The 13,731-nt window shown below is 43.3% G+C and overlaps 1 protein-coding gene across 18 annotated transcripts in view; it reads right to left on the reverse strand.

Moving 5' to 3' along the window:
* Positions 1-1,162: 1,162 nt before the first annotated feature.
* The window catches only part of LOC141766652 (suppressor of tumorigenicity 7 protein homolog), a 62,609-nt gene continuing 50,040 nt past the window's right edge, over positions 1,163-13,731 (reverse strand). For 3 of the 18 annotated variants that reach the window (XM_074633647.1, XM_074633641.1, XM_074633645.1), the window contains 12 exons: positions 13,428-13,482; positions 12,120-12,235; positions 11,923-11,998; positions 10,875-11,065; positions 10,673-10,770; positions 9,141-9,270; positions 8,645-8,717; positions 7,343-7,445; positions 5,722-5,887; positions 5,526-5,618; positions 3,993-4,135; positions 1,163-1,598 (listed from right to left, as the gene is read on the reverse strand). In XM_074633647.1, coding sequence (XP_074489748.1) covers positions 1,503-1,598; positions 3,993-4,135; positions 5,526-5,618; positions 5,722-5,887; positions 7,343-7,445; positions 8,645-8,717; positions 9,141-9,270; positions 10,673-10,770; positions 10,875-11,065; positions 11,923-11,998; positions 12,120-12,235; positions 13,428-13,482 — 1,340 coding nt within the window. In that variant the 3' untranslated portion in view covers positions 1,163-1,502. The remainder of the gene's footprint in view (positions 1,599-3,992; positions 4,136-5,525; positions 5,619-5,721; positions 5,888-7,342; positions 7,446-8,644; positions 8,718-9,140; positions 9,271-10,672; positions 10,771-10,874; positions 11,066-11,922; positions 11,999-12,119; positions 12,236-13,427; positions 13,483-13,731) is intronic. The other 15 variants (XM_074633657.1, XM_074633659.1, XM_074633655.1 and 12 more) reach the window with 11 other exon arrangements.

Raw genomic sequence — 13,731 nt, forward strand, 5'->3', positions numbered from 1 at the left:
GTCTTGTGCTTTTTCCATGCGAACCAAATCGCAGGCTGCCTGTGCGGCATTTGTTGAGATGAACACATGTAAATGACCTTCTGCAGAAGTCTTTTTGCTTGACATCGCAAAATAAAGTCCACAAAAATAGTGTCTTTTATAAAGTCATTCCAGATAAACTGAAGGAGAAGGGATTCTTGAGCACAGTAGATCAGTGCTGAGTCAAGGTGGCAAAACTTTGACAGCAATATTTCAAAGTCTGTGATTCCCTGCATAGAAGTGACAGCTGTTGAGACGAAAAAGACATTTGTATCAATTTCACTCTGTTTCGGACTAACCAAACGGACTATGGCTTTAAAATCGTCCTTAGACACCTAAAAAATCTGTCTAAGTGTAAGCTATATTCAGAATATTTTCGCCGGTTTACCTTGCTGTCAGGCAGCTATACAATCTAGGTTTCCGACGGGGAAGTGAAGCCGTCGTACCCAGCTACAGGTGTGCTCTTACCAAAGCCACCAGACTCCATTGATTAAAAACAGTAATTTAACCTCACAGAACACAGGAGTTGTTGGTCTATTGCTGCTTTGATTAGTCCGAACTAACCAAACTCTGCGGGGTAAAATTTGTTTTTTTTCTCGATGGAGTCTGGTGGCTTTGGCGAGAGCATAGATGGATCCAACGGCTTCAGTTCCCCATCAGAAAGGGCCGTCTGACAGCAAGATAAAGCTGCGAAAATATTCTAAATATAGCGTACACTTATTGATTGATTTTTTTTAGGTGTCTAAAACCCGTTTAGCTGCTGCCCCGTCAACAGCAGTACATTGCTTTGCTCCCATGCTGGTACTCCTGTCTGCTTCTCCACGGTAGGTAATACAATGAATACGGATAAAGAACCTCATACAACCCCACTTCAAAACACCCAAACTATCCCTTTAAGAATATATCATGATTGTATCTCAAATACAGACAGAACGTTTTAAATCAAAGTTAAGATCACTGCTTCCCTTTAAAGCATCACTTTAAACAGAAGCACCTGGTGGACGCTGGTAAAACTCGTCTTCTGCTTGTGGAGTGAGATGATGCCGGCTGTATTCAGACCGGTCGAGGCGGTTAAACACAGGGGTGAATGAAAATGGTGGGAAGAAGCCGGCTTGCAGCAATACACAAAAAGTCCTTTATTGTATTTTTTTGTCTTTTCACTTTTTTTTTTAATGATGGCAATTGATCACCTCTTTTTTTGTACAACAAAAGAACAGCTTTAAATGATTGAAAACCCCAAAAATGCAAACATATCAAATAAAGTCAAAACCAATTCTGGATTCCATTGTTTTGCCTTTTTGTTTCATGCCTCCTCCCGTCGTCCTCAGTTTGGTTTGAACTCGCTATAATCTTGGCACAAAGGTGCGTCAGTCCGGTCCAACGCAGCGTTCTGGGTTTCAGTTCAGCTGTTTCTGTCTGGATGGAGGTCGGCTCCTGGTCCTGGTCCTGGGGGTCTGATTCTGGTCCGGTCCGGTGGGTCGGGGTCAGATGCGGGTGAGTTGGTGCCAGAGGCTGGACGGCAGGATGCTCTCCACCTTCTCCATGATGAAGTTCAGAGGAGCGAACAGCGTGCTGAGGAACTACAGCGAGACAAAGAACAGTCACACGAAACTTTAAAGTCCAGGTAAAGTCAAATCAGAGGTTTGTTTCCAAACACATTATACATGTTAGAAAATGAGCGCTGGAAACATGAAAAGACTGAACTATGTAGTTCTGAACTGTGGAGTCAAACTGTTACAACTGTTTTTGGTGGGCCTGAAATCCTGGCTCGATGACGCACTGGAGCCGTCCTTAGTAGAACCCTGAAGCAACAATCCTATAAGTGATTAATCAACTAATCGTTTCAGCGTTTTAAATCTACATTTCCACTCTGTGAGTTCAGAGCAGCTGGCTGTCAGCTCGTCCTCCGGTTGGTGTTTTGGCAACAACCAGTGAAGAGGAGGTGGGGGGGGGGGTGATAGGGGCTCCACCAGAGCAACGGCGGGTCATAGAGGTTCCCACTTTGTCAGATGGCAGATAAAAGCCCCGACAGGGTTTTTGTGAAGAAGAGTCTCCTCTTCACCTGCATGTATCTGTCTGGTTAGTCGGCGGTTTGCGTGCTTTGAAAAGCTGCGACCGGCGCTGACGTCGGCCTCACACAACGTTGTATCGTATATCTCTGTTCCAGCTTCAAAGAGCACTTCAGAGTAAAGCTTGTGTGTCCCGTGTGTTTGAACTGGTTGGGCGGCGGAGGAGAGGTCGGCGTCCTGTAATCCAAAAAGTAGAGATGCAACCCTCCGATACACCCGATGAAGTGGATCAGGGTGTTGGCCGTTAGGGATGTCACGGTGAGGACATTTTCCCACCGGTTGATAAACTTGTGACAACACCGGTGTTACAGATTACACTGGACATTTTACAAGAAAAGATGACACTCAATATATGTGTAGAGCGCTTCATTTGATCTTTACCGTTGGATGACTGTGTGTCAGTCCTCTCTGGTTGAGCTTTCGCTATAGGGCCGCAGGGCCTCGGGTCTAACGTTACCTTGCAACGCTCCATCCTCTTCATGCCGATTACCTCATACATGACATTAGGTCACCTAACTCTACATGTCAATAATAACAATATGTGCAGAGGCCTTTTTCAAACCTGAGTCTGTCTTGTGATCAAGTTAGTTAGTTTAGATGACGACCTAAACAACAGCTACGTATTAAATATAATATGGTGTTTACTACGTGAACTGGCAACTCTTTCTTTGCCTTTAATGCATATTGTAGTTAACACCTACAGTCAGAATGTAGTTAGAGAGCAGCAGGCCTGTGTGTGTGTAGCACTTCAGCTCTCAGCAGGTAGTGTAGATGGTATCTGCTGATAGTGTCACATCAGGGGGGAGAGATGAGCTCACCTGCATTCCAGGTGAGCAGCACGGCGCTGCAGGCTAAAGGCTGCAGGGAGGGGAGGCGGGGGAGGCGGGGGAGGCAGCGCCCTCCACTGGCTGCTATGAATACAGGAGGGAAGGCTGAAGGTGGCTCTGTGTTTAGTACCAAGAGCTGGAAGAGGACTTTTAACCTCAGCAGGTGCTGTAGAAATGATTGATCTAACAGCTTCTGAATTTTAATAAACATCCCTCTCTAGCACGGTTATCCGTTGGTGTGAGGCCGCAGTGGATACGCGTGTGTTCACGGCCTGCTTCAGCACAGCTGGATTAAAGCGGGCTGTACCAGGATGGCATTAACTCACCAACAGGCGAGTGTCCAAGACATGCGGCCGCAGATCTGATGATACGACTCTTTAAGGTCGATCATCGATCTTTGGCCTCGGGTATTCTGGTACCAAGTACACTTATGAACCGCCCTATGCTCGGACATGGTATTTGTTATGGCCAATCCATGACGAGCACAGAAGTCCAACAACAAAGCACCACTCTGGTTCCTCCCAATCACCCCTCCAGGTTTCTTCATCGTCACTCACGTGAACACGATTTTGTAGCTGTAGATCTCCGACACTGGGAGGTTCAAAACTAAAAGTTTATCCTGAATGTGGCGGTGGAGAAAAAGGTCACAGCGACATTGAAATTGAACGAGGTTATCTCCGTGGAGCATATTTCATAGCAATCTGCTGTTAGGTTATGACACTGTGTGCAAAACAAGACATTTTGACCTGAAGGTGGAAATGAAGAAAGGTCAGACGGTCACTAGATATATTATTCCATCCGGCACGTTTTATGGAAATGAGGCTATTAACTTTTTAAGATCGCTCGTCGTCAACCGGAGTACAGCTTAAGAGGAGAGTTTCGTGCCGGAGAAAAGGTCAGAGAAATCATAGAGACATCCACAGCAACAGTTTAGCTTTGATGGATTTCTCTGCAGCAAAAATCAAAGTTCTGTATTTTGTCTTCGCTTAAAACTTTCCAAACAACGGAGAACAAGTTACTGTGTGTGTGTGTGTGTGTGTGTGTGTGTGTGTGTGTGTGTGTGCGTGTGTGTACTCACAGCTTTAGCAAACACTCCCATGAGTTCGGGGAACTGGTGTGTGAGCAGAGCCAGCATGGCGGTGAAGGAGCAGAGGCCGGCTGTGAAGAGGATGAAGAAGGGCAGCTCCTTCTTAGGGTAGACTGACACCTCGTGAAACACTGCTTCCACGTGGGACAAACACAAACACACACACACACACAAACACACACAAATTCAATGTTAGTTTAGACATTTACATCACATACCTCAGGTTAGTTCGGGGGTTTTTTACCAATTATTTAAGACTGTCTATGGTAGAAATAACAACGCTGCTCCAGTATTTATGCTCATATGAATTTATCTTGAGTGTTGATGGAGCAGCTGCGTAGCCTGGCACTAAGTGATCCAAACTCCATTCAGAAAACAAGCATTTTAAAAGTTGTTTGTTTGTCGTCTTGTGGACAGACCTGACAAAACATGAATTACGACTTTTTACAAATCAGCATCATTGTGTTGTTATTTCAGCATCCTTTTGATCTGTTTATTGCAATTAAATTACAGCACAATCTGTTTATTTTGGGTTCATACCACAGTAGCGCCTTCTTCTCTCCGGTGCGTCTAGCGCGAATTAACACAAATGAAACTGGCGGCCCAACTCAGTGCGAGTAAAGCGCGGCAAAATATTGATTTCGCTCTTGGTGTGAATGTGACATAAGTGAAGATACATCGGTGTATCCTTTCCGGCACCCGTGAAGTATAAAAAAAAGGTGCGACACACAGCTGGAACAATCCCAAACCACGGCGGGAGCACTCCACAGATTTAAGTGTTGCAATTGTAAGTTGTCGCGATCAAACTTTCTGCCCTTCACCTTTTATGTTTAATAAAAAAATGAAAAATGTGTTTTGGTGAGCAGCAGTAATGTGATGTAATATATGTATATATCCATCCATCCTGCTACACACACACACAACCACAGCACAGTGTGTTGCTGCTGGTGGCTGGAAGCCAACTTAATCAAGTGAAGGTTTGTGTGTGAAGACAGACGAGCTGCTGAGCAGACAGCACGACGACGCTCAGCGCTCTGTTAAGGAATTTGTCTCATCATCATCAAGCATTAAGAATAACTATATCGAAATTTCCAGTCCATTCGCTGATGGTCTTGTTTACTTATGTAGGTCATATAGAGGCATCGATATTAAATTGAGACGGTTTCATAACCAGTTAAAAGTTCCCTACAGTAACTTTAAGTAACATTTTCAGTGCAGGACTTTTATTTGTAACAGAGTATTCTTACAGTGTGTTAGTACTTTTACTTAAGTAAAGGATCTGAGTACTTTCTCCACTGCTGTCTTTTTGAATGATGCTGCTGCGACTACAAGTATTACTATTATTACTACTGTTTAAGACTAAAATCCAAACAGTATTCCTCGCTGTTTTGACTTTTCTTTAAAGCGTTTAAAGAGAGAAAACAGACGGATTTCCAGTAGTATGTAAGATCATATTTTTTGGTGCTTGTACTGTGTAAATAGACATCGTGTGCACGTGTAAATGTGTGTCAGGGCGTCTCTTACTGGGTAGCAGCTCTCTGTCGGCCGTCTCTGTGCAGATGGGGTAGGGGTAGAACAGGTGACCCTTCTCCAGAGGATACGGGATCATTCTGAACGCTACAAACACACACAGAGAGAGTTTTAGTTGCAGACGGCTGATCACTTCTTTAATAATTAACAGTGAATTTCCATGTGGCCAGTGGAGTGTGTGTTTGGTAACCGTTTGTGTACTCACTGCCCTCCCAGGTGCAGTGCAGCAGGTTGAGCGCCCCCTCTACCCTTTTCCAGTGCTGCAGGTGGAAGAAGGCGTAGGCGATGGCCTCGCTGTCTCCTCTCTTCAGGATGTGTTCTGGAGGAAGAATCAGACTCTTCATCTCCAGCAGATACTGAGGAGGAGGAGGAGGAGGAGGAGGAGGAGGAGGAGGAGGAGGAGGAGGAGGAGGAGGAGGAGGAGGAGGAGGAGGAGGAGGAGGAGGAGGAGGAGAGAACAAAGGCAGATGATCAACAGGATGAACAAGAGATATCAATAAAGGAATGTTTGTTTGAGATTATTTAGAAACACTGTCTCTGTTACATAAAATGGCCTGTTCAGTATACATACTCTATCTTGGTTTTAGGGCTGTAACAAAAGTATTTTTTTTTTTTACTTTTGAAGCTTCTATTGAGGTTTTCGAATAAAGCTTTGAATGTCTGTCATCATATTTTATGATGTCATCACCCTAAAAATAAAAATAAAACAAAATCCTCAATTTGAATAAAGTAATTCCTAGTCTTTTTTTTATCAAATCAACTTTCTTTAATGAATATAACTCACAAAACGCCAACAAATATGAATTGTAGCAGAATATTTTGTTAGATTAAAAACGTGAATTTTGGAAACGACTATATCTTTCTTTTTTTCAATAAATTTGGACTTCACAACGCTCTGGAGTTATTGGAAATGTTTGGATCACACAAGTCTGAAACAATTCTACGCAGCCACCACTGGAATTTAATTCTACAAATAATATTATATTATTAATATTAGTGTAGCTTGAACTTTCAGATATGCAAAAAAAAAGCTGAGCAGCATTTGAATGTTGATTTATAATTCAAATTGTCAACGGTATGAATGAAGCTTCCAACTATTTGCTTGATAACCGTAGTTATCTTTTAAAAAATTATCTTTTTTTTTGTAAGAAGAAGAAGAAGAACTTTATTGCAACATTAATAGTTCAGGACTCTTTACATCCTCTATTTAATGAATTTAAAAAACTCCCCTCGGGACAACGATACCCACAGCAAAGAGAAACTTCTTCAAGAGATCTTTTATTCCATCCGCTCTCATTTTACTTAACAAATGATTTCACGAGATATTAGAGACGGCTGCTGTTTCTTTTATGATGTCTATTTAAGATATGTATTAACTGGTAATATTTTAGCACTCTCATCCCAACCGTTTGGCTCACTTAGGCTCCCCCCCCCCCCTAATCTCTTGTAATTTAACCGATGGCAAAGGAAGCTTTTAAGTGTATGCATGGATATGTGCGTCTCTGTGAAGTTGACAATAAAGAGGTCTATTCTGTCTGTTATGAAAGCATAACGAAATTGCAGTGTGTCAACCTACAATGCACCATTTGAGGTTGACGCAACTGCAACTTCCCTATGCTTGCATAATGACAATAAAGTTCTTCTTCTTCTTAAATAGGATTGATTATCTGATGTGTTTCATGTCAACAGTTCTACACCTTCACTGACAGGTAGCCTCTGTTACATGGCGAGAATATGATCACAGTACGACCTCAGCAGGTGTGTGTGTGTGTGTGTGTGTGTGTGTGTGTGTGTGTGTATATGAGTCTCACTTTGGGGACGTGAGGGTTGAACTCCACCGCTCTGTGGATGGCTTCTACTGCGTTCATCTCTGCTGTGCTCAGCCCTCGCCTGGATGCTGCCTCTGGAGAGAATCTGCACACACGCACACACACACACACACACAACACACACACACACAACACACAACACACACACTCCTGTCAGTGATCTCACTTGGGATTACACATCACTATATGATCAAAGTGATTCTGAAAATAACTCCCAGGGTGACGAATAAAGACGCTGAAATCCAGGCGGCTCGCTTGTCACTAACTAGCTGCTCCGTGTACGAACATCACATCGATCCCTGACGTGTAAAAGCCCGTCTGTTTCTCAACAACAACAAAAAAGATATACTGAGCGTTTTGAGTACGCTTGTATTAACATACATGTGAGGACCAGAGCAGGAGAATACTCCAGTACATCACCAATAGTACATTCAGGGTGTGAGATTACGGATTTAACGCTTATTTGAGCAACTTTGACACTAGAATTAACATAAAAGATAAACATCAAATATTAATACTCCATGTGGGCACATATGTATTTATACCATATTCTGGGTGAATATTCGATTCTGATTGGCTGCAGGGTGTCCATTAATTAGGTCCGTCCTATTTACTGGAGCAGTGAACAATGTTTCCATTGCATAAGAACCTTATGGGATAATAATGATTCTTCCAGGTATTAGCAAAACCTCAGGGTTACCAGGGAAACGGAGTGAATGCATTGCAAAATACTTCAGATTTTGGTACTAAAACGCATGAAAATATAAATTAAAGGTCTTTTTTCTTTGTCAGGTGACCACGGTATAGGCGGTAATATGCCTGACAAGGTGTCCATTATCAGGAATGAGTGGACTTTGCGTAGGCAACGACCCAACACGCATCCGAGGAGGCACTGTTCTGGCCTCATCGTATATTAATTCCTGATTATGGACACCTTGTCGGGTGGGTGTTATCCCTTACAAAAGGCAGTTTCTATGGTTTTATCTGTGCACCACCATTATATGTTTTACAGTCATAAATAACCCCGTGCCTCTGGGTGACCGGAGCGCTCTGGCGAGACACAAACACTCATAATAACGCCGATCAGCCCTGAACCAAAGAGCAGAGTAACCGCTAAGCGCTCAGCTAAGCTCTATTCTCCCATTCACACTGAGCAGCTCCCCGGGCCATGTTCAGCTCGATTCTACAACTCTTAGATAGCAGAGCAGGTATGTCGAGCCCCCCCCCCTCACCCCACCCCACAACCCCGTATGAGCATTGTAGACGATGAAAAGCGATACTCACTTGTCCGATACCGCCCTGGCTTTGAGCAATGCTGCTGTGTAACATATTGTTGCAGATTTGGGTAAACTAATATCTGTAGAGGAGACACAAAGCAGACAGAGAGAGAGGGAGGTGTTTAGTGAACATAGCAAAAAGGTTGGAATTACAGGTGATAGTTAAGAGAGGCGGGGTCAGCTGCCCAGAGGGGGTTCTGAATGTGGATAATGAGTTCAGGTTTCAGAGCTTTGGGGGTGTTTTGTATTCTTATTTTTCACTTATTCAACAGTTAAGTGTGATCTGCTCTGTTTCTCTCTGACTCCAACACTAAAGCTGAGATATTCTACGGAGCAGATGAATAAAAGATACTGTAACACCCGTTTTATGACAATGCACCCTGAAAGACCAGCGACTATGTTTACATGCACACTAATATTCCACTATGATCACTTTTTGAACATAAATAAAAGCATTGAGCATTGCGTGTGCGTGTGCGTGTGCGTGCGTTTGAGTCCCTCACCGTCGTACTTGGCCAGAACGGCCTGGACGTCGGCGTAGTTCTGGAGCTCTAGTAGCGACTCCAGCAGGTTCTCGTGGATGTTGAACATACTGAGGAGAGGGAACTCCTTCATTAACTGGAAAACACACAACTGTTGTTACATGTAATACCGGACAGGGGGCGACACATGCACAGTCAGCAGACAAAGAGCTTTTGGGTCATCATTAATGCAGTTACAGAATACTGTTGTAGTTAAAGTCTGATGGTACGTGTCCACAGGGGCGTTTTTTATCGCGAGGGGACGCGACGCTTCCCAACATTGGACGCTTGGTGTGCTGTCCCTAGAAACAAGGCACTCGGCTCCTGATTGGACGAACGCTTTCCCGCCGTTGGCTGCTGCTCCCAGCTTTCAAACCGGAACCAGTATGGAGGCTCGTTTAGAAACTTTCTTCTCTTATTTCACATAAATAGTTCACTGAAATGTGTTTCTGAAAACATTTGAGGCGAGAAATAAGCCATGCAGTTGCTGAATCTGTCTTTAATTTGGATCGACAACGTTTATTTTAAAAGATCCTCAGGAGTTTCGAGAGGCGGCGAGTCGCGTCGGACGCCTGTGATTTGCATAAAGTAGACGAGCCCTCAACTTTATGCAAATGAGGAGCGGGCGTCGTGACGCCTAGTCTCTTGAAATCGCGACGCCACGCTACCAGAATGCATTGCGCGGCTGCTTACATAGACAATGAATGGGGGGTGTGGAAAGCACGGAGCCTGTGGACACGTACCATCAGTGTATCTGAGTGAATGTTGTACATGTGTTGTCACCTGACAGAGAGGAATCAATTAATAACATGTGTGTGTGTGTGTGTGTGTGTGTGTGTGTGTGTGTGTGTGTGTGTGTTAGGGCTGACAAAGTTACCACGTTAATGCAAATTCGTTTTAACGCCACTAATTTCTTTTACACATTAACGCAACTTGTGATTTTTAGGTTGTCGCAGGCTCAGTTTTAAATCTAGAGGGAAGGAGGCTAAATAACGCTCTAAAACTAACAAACATTTTTGGCGAGGAAAAACTGGCGTGGCCCTTTTCAAAGGGGTCCCTTGACCTCCGACCTCAAGATATGTGAATGAAAATGGGTTCTATGGGTACCCACGAGTCTCCCCTTTACAGACATGCCCACTTTATGATAATCACATGCCGTTTTGGGCAAGTCATAGTCAAGTCAGCACACTGACACATATGTTTTTATGCTAAATGCAGTACCTGTGAGGGTTTCTGGACAATATTTGTCATTGTTTTGTGTTGTCAATTGATTTCCAATAATAAATAATTACATGCATTTGTATAAAGCAGCATATTTGCCCACTAACCCCATGTTGATAAGAGGATTAAATACTTGACAAATCTCCCTTTAATGAGCATTTTGAACAGACAAAGAAATTTGTGATTAATTGTGATTAACTATGGATAAGCAATTCAATATTTTAATCGATTGACAGCCCTAGTGTGTGTATGTGTGTGTGTGTTTGTGTGTGTGTCTGTGTTTATGTACTTACATCTCTCATCATTTTAACTGCTTCTCGTGTTCGACCAAGCTTTCTGGAGCACATGGCCAGTCTTCTCTTTATGTACACCAATACGTTGGTGTCTCTTCCTGGTGGAGGAAGCACACAAAGACACGATGTAACACACATACATACACATACAGAAAATTGTGAGCATGATGGGATCAGTTTTTTAACCCGGGCTGATACTCACTGTGCTGGGCTTCGTACTGTGTACCGTGATGTTGGAGCTGTTGGCTGCGGCGGTAGCAGCCCTCTCCAGCTTTTAGAGCCTGTTTAAACAAACGTTCAGCCTCCATGATGGTTGTCGCTTCTTCCTCCGCCAGCAGGATGTACGCTGTCGCGCAACTACAGGAGGAGAGGAGAGGAGGAGAGGACCAGGATCTGTTAACCAGGAAATTACAAACTTACTTATTCTCACATCCTTATGGAGTCAGTTTTGTCTACACAGCGCGGCGTCCTCTGTGTTATAAAAACTGCTTTTTACGATTTGTAGGCAGCATCTGATAGCGCACTGATCAAAGAAGTTTTCCTCTGAGTCAACCTGCTGTCACGGCCTTGATATGAGCTGAAAGCAACATACAACACTGACACAATTCCTCTGCGCTGCCTTTGTAGTCGCAGACGCTCCTAAAAATAAACCTACACTGCCATGAAAACAAGTTATCTTCCCCCTATGAATGATGCAGGCGGTCACCCAGAGGGCCAATCTGTGAGGAGATGCATCATCCCTCCCACCGACACAACCCGCAGTTTCCAATCTTTCAATTTATACCACATTGAAGTCTATTGACCGAGAAGAAACAGTGTTTATTATCATTTTGGATTTAGGGATAAAATCCCCCCAAACAGGTCCAAACATAAATCTAAGAGGTTACCAAATAATTAAAAGGACGAAGAAATGTTTATCTTGTCTGGCTTTTCTCTGAGTTTTAATGGGGACATCTTTGTCCTCAAGGGTCTGAGTGTATTTGGCTACATAGTTTATTATAGCGGAGGTTGAACTTCCAAAATTTTAGGAAAAAAATCCCAATCTTGCAAAAATTATCGAAAAATGAAAAAGCCAAAAATGTCCCTAGTGATGCATAAAGGTTAACAAACATAATCATTTTAATTGTTCTTTTGCTTTCTTACATTAACACCTTCACTAATTTAGATGACAACCAACACCCCTAACAGCTGGTCTCAAAGGAGAGAGTCGTAAAACAACAGACAGTTCTACTAGAGAGAAGTGAACTCACTCTTCCAGCTCCAGAGCTTCATGTGCTGCGGAGATGCGAGCCTGTGGGTTCCTCTCTCTCCACGCCTTCTGCATAACTGACACCAAACAAACACATTTAAAGATGTCAGAGCGGTCACATTATCACCTCTGTGTGTGTGTGTGTGCACACAAATCATACAAAAGATACAAGTACTGTATATGCATGTGTTTGCTTACTGGCATCAGCAGGCCGGAGGTGGTCGGAGTCACAAGTAAAGAAGGTCTGATGGTCTTGTGCCGACAGATTCATATCGTAGTATGTCAGCGGCTCTCGACCCGTTACCCACGTATATCTGAAGACAAGCAGAGAGACACGTTCGTGATTATCAAGAGAGAGAATAAAAGACCTGAGCTAATGTTAGATGTTTGTTTAGTTTGACTGTAAATGACTCAGACTGTGCTGACTTAATGGGTATTGTACTGAGACTGAGATGGACCAAAGTTAAGAGCTGGAGCTCAGCATGCGGGGTGATAGGTGGAGAAAAATGACAAGATAATTACAACGTGAGAAATAGAAGAGTGGAGGATGACTCAACAGGAGGAACGGGAGGCAGACACGTCAGAGAGAGAATAAAAGGGAGAGTGACAGAGAACCCAAACTGATGAGAACAAATCAAAACGGGTGAAAAGAAAAAGAAATGGGAGAGAAGAAGAATAGAGGAAGCACAAAGACTAAGGGCTGGTGTCATAATAACACGTTAACACAAATTCGTTTTAACGCCATTAACTTCTTTAATGCGTTAGTATTACAGCTAGATTAAAGCTAGAGGCATCATATGAAACTAGAAAACCTAAGGAATCCATGTTATACTAGCTTGTCGGGAAGGAGGTTAAATAACGCTCCAAAGTTACAGTACGCTAAAGCGAGGAAAAACTGTCATGTCCATTTTCAAAAGGGCTCCCTTGACGTCTGACCTCAAGATATGTGAATGAAAATGGGTTCTATGGGTACCCACGAGTCTCCCCTCTACAGATACCTGTGAGGGTTTCTGGACAATATTTGTCATTGTTGTGTTGTTAATTGATTTACAATAATAAATATATACATTCATTTACATAAAGCATCATATTTGTCCACTCCCATGTTGATAAGAGTATTAAATACTTGCTAAATCTCCCTTTAAAGTACATTTTGAAGAGATAAAAAACGTGCGATTAATTTGCAATGACAAAAAGGAGGAGTGAGAAGTTGATACAGAATGAAAGACAGGATGATCAGAAGAGAAAAATTAAAGAGGCGTGAGAGAAATTTAAGGCAACCGAGGCGAAAACGGCAAACTGATGACGGCGAAGGAAAAGAAATAGTATATCAAAGACAGATTAGGAAAACAAAAACAAAGGCAGGAGCACGAGACAGACTGATGATATGAGAACAAGCAATAGAGAAGCCAAACAGATCAGAGAGAGGGAGGAAAAAAGAAAGACAGCAAAGGCCAGAGCTCCAGAGGGTTTTCACATGCAGGTAACTCAGCTGCCGTCACTCACCGATTATATTCGGCTCCACGAAATAAATTCAGCGGATTTCTCCATACTTTACATTCTGCAGGAGGGAGACGGAGAGAGAGAGAGAGAGAGAGAGAGAGAGAGAGAGAGAGAGAGAGAGAGAGAGAGAGAGAGAGAGAGAGAGAGAGAGAGAGAGAGAGAGAGAACAACACTGGTGATGAGTGTCAAGGGTAAAGTCGACACTGAGCCTCCTCGGCACACTTCAAAAGGGCTCCGCTGCGCTTTCTGCCATCCGGCCTGCTGCTGCCTGACTGGCAATCGACCCTCTGTGAGCGGCACAGCTGAC

The sequence above is a fragment of the Sebastes fasciatus genome, chromosome 4 (genome assembly GCF_043250625.1).
Source record: "Sebastes fasciatus isolate fSebFas1 chromosome 4, fSebFas1.pri, whole genome shotgun sequence".
In the NCBI taxonomy this organism is placed as follows: domain Eukaryota; kingdom Metazoa; phylum Chordata; class Actinopteri; order Perciformes; family Sebastidae; genus Sebastes; species Sebastes fasciatus.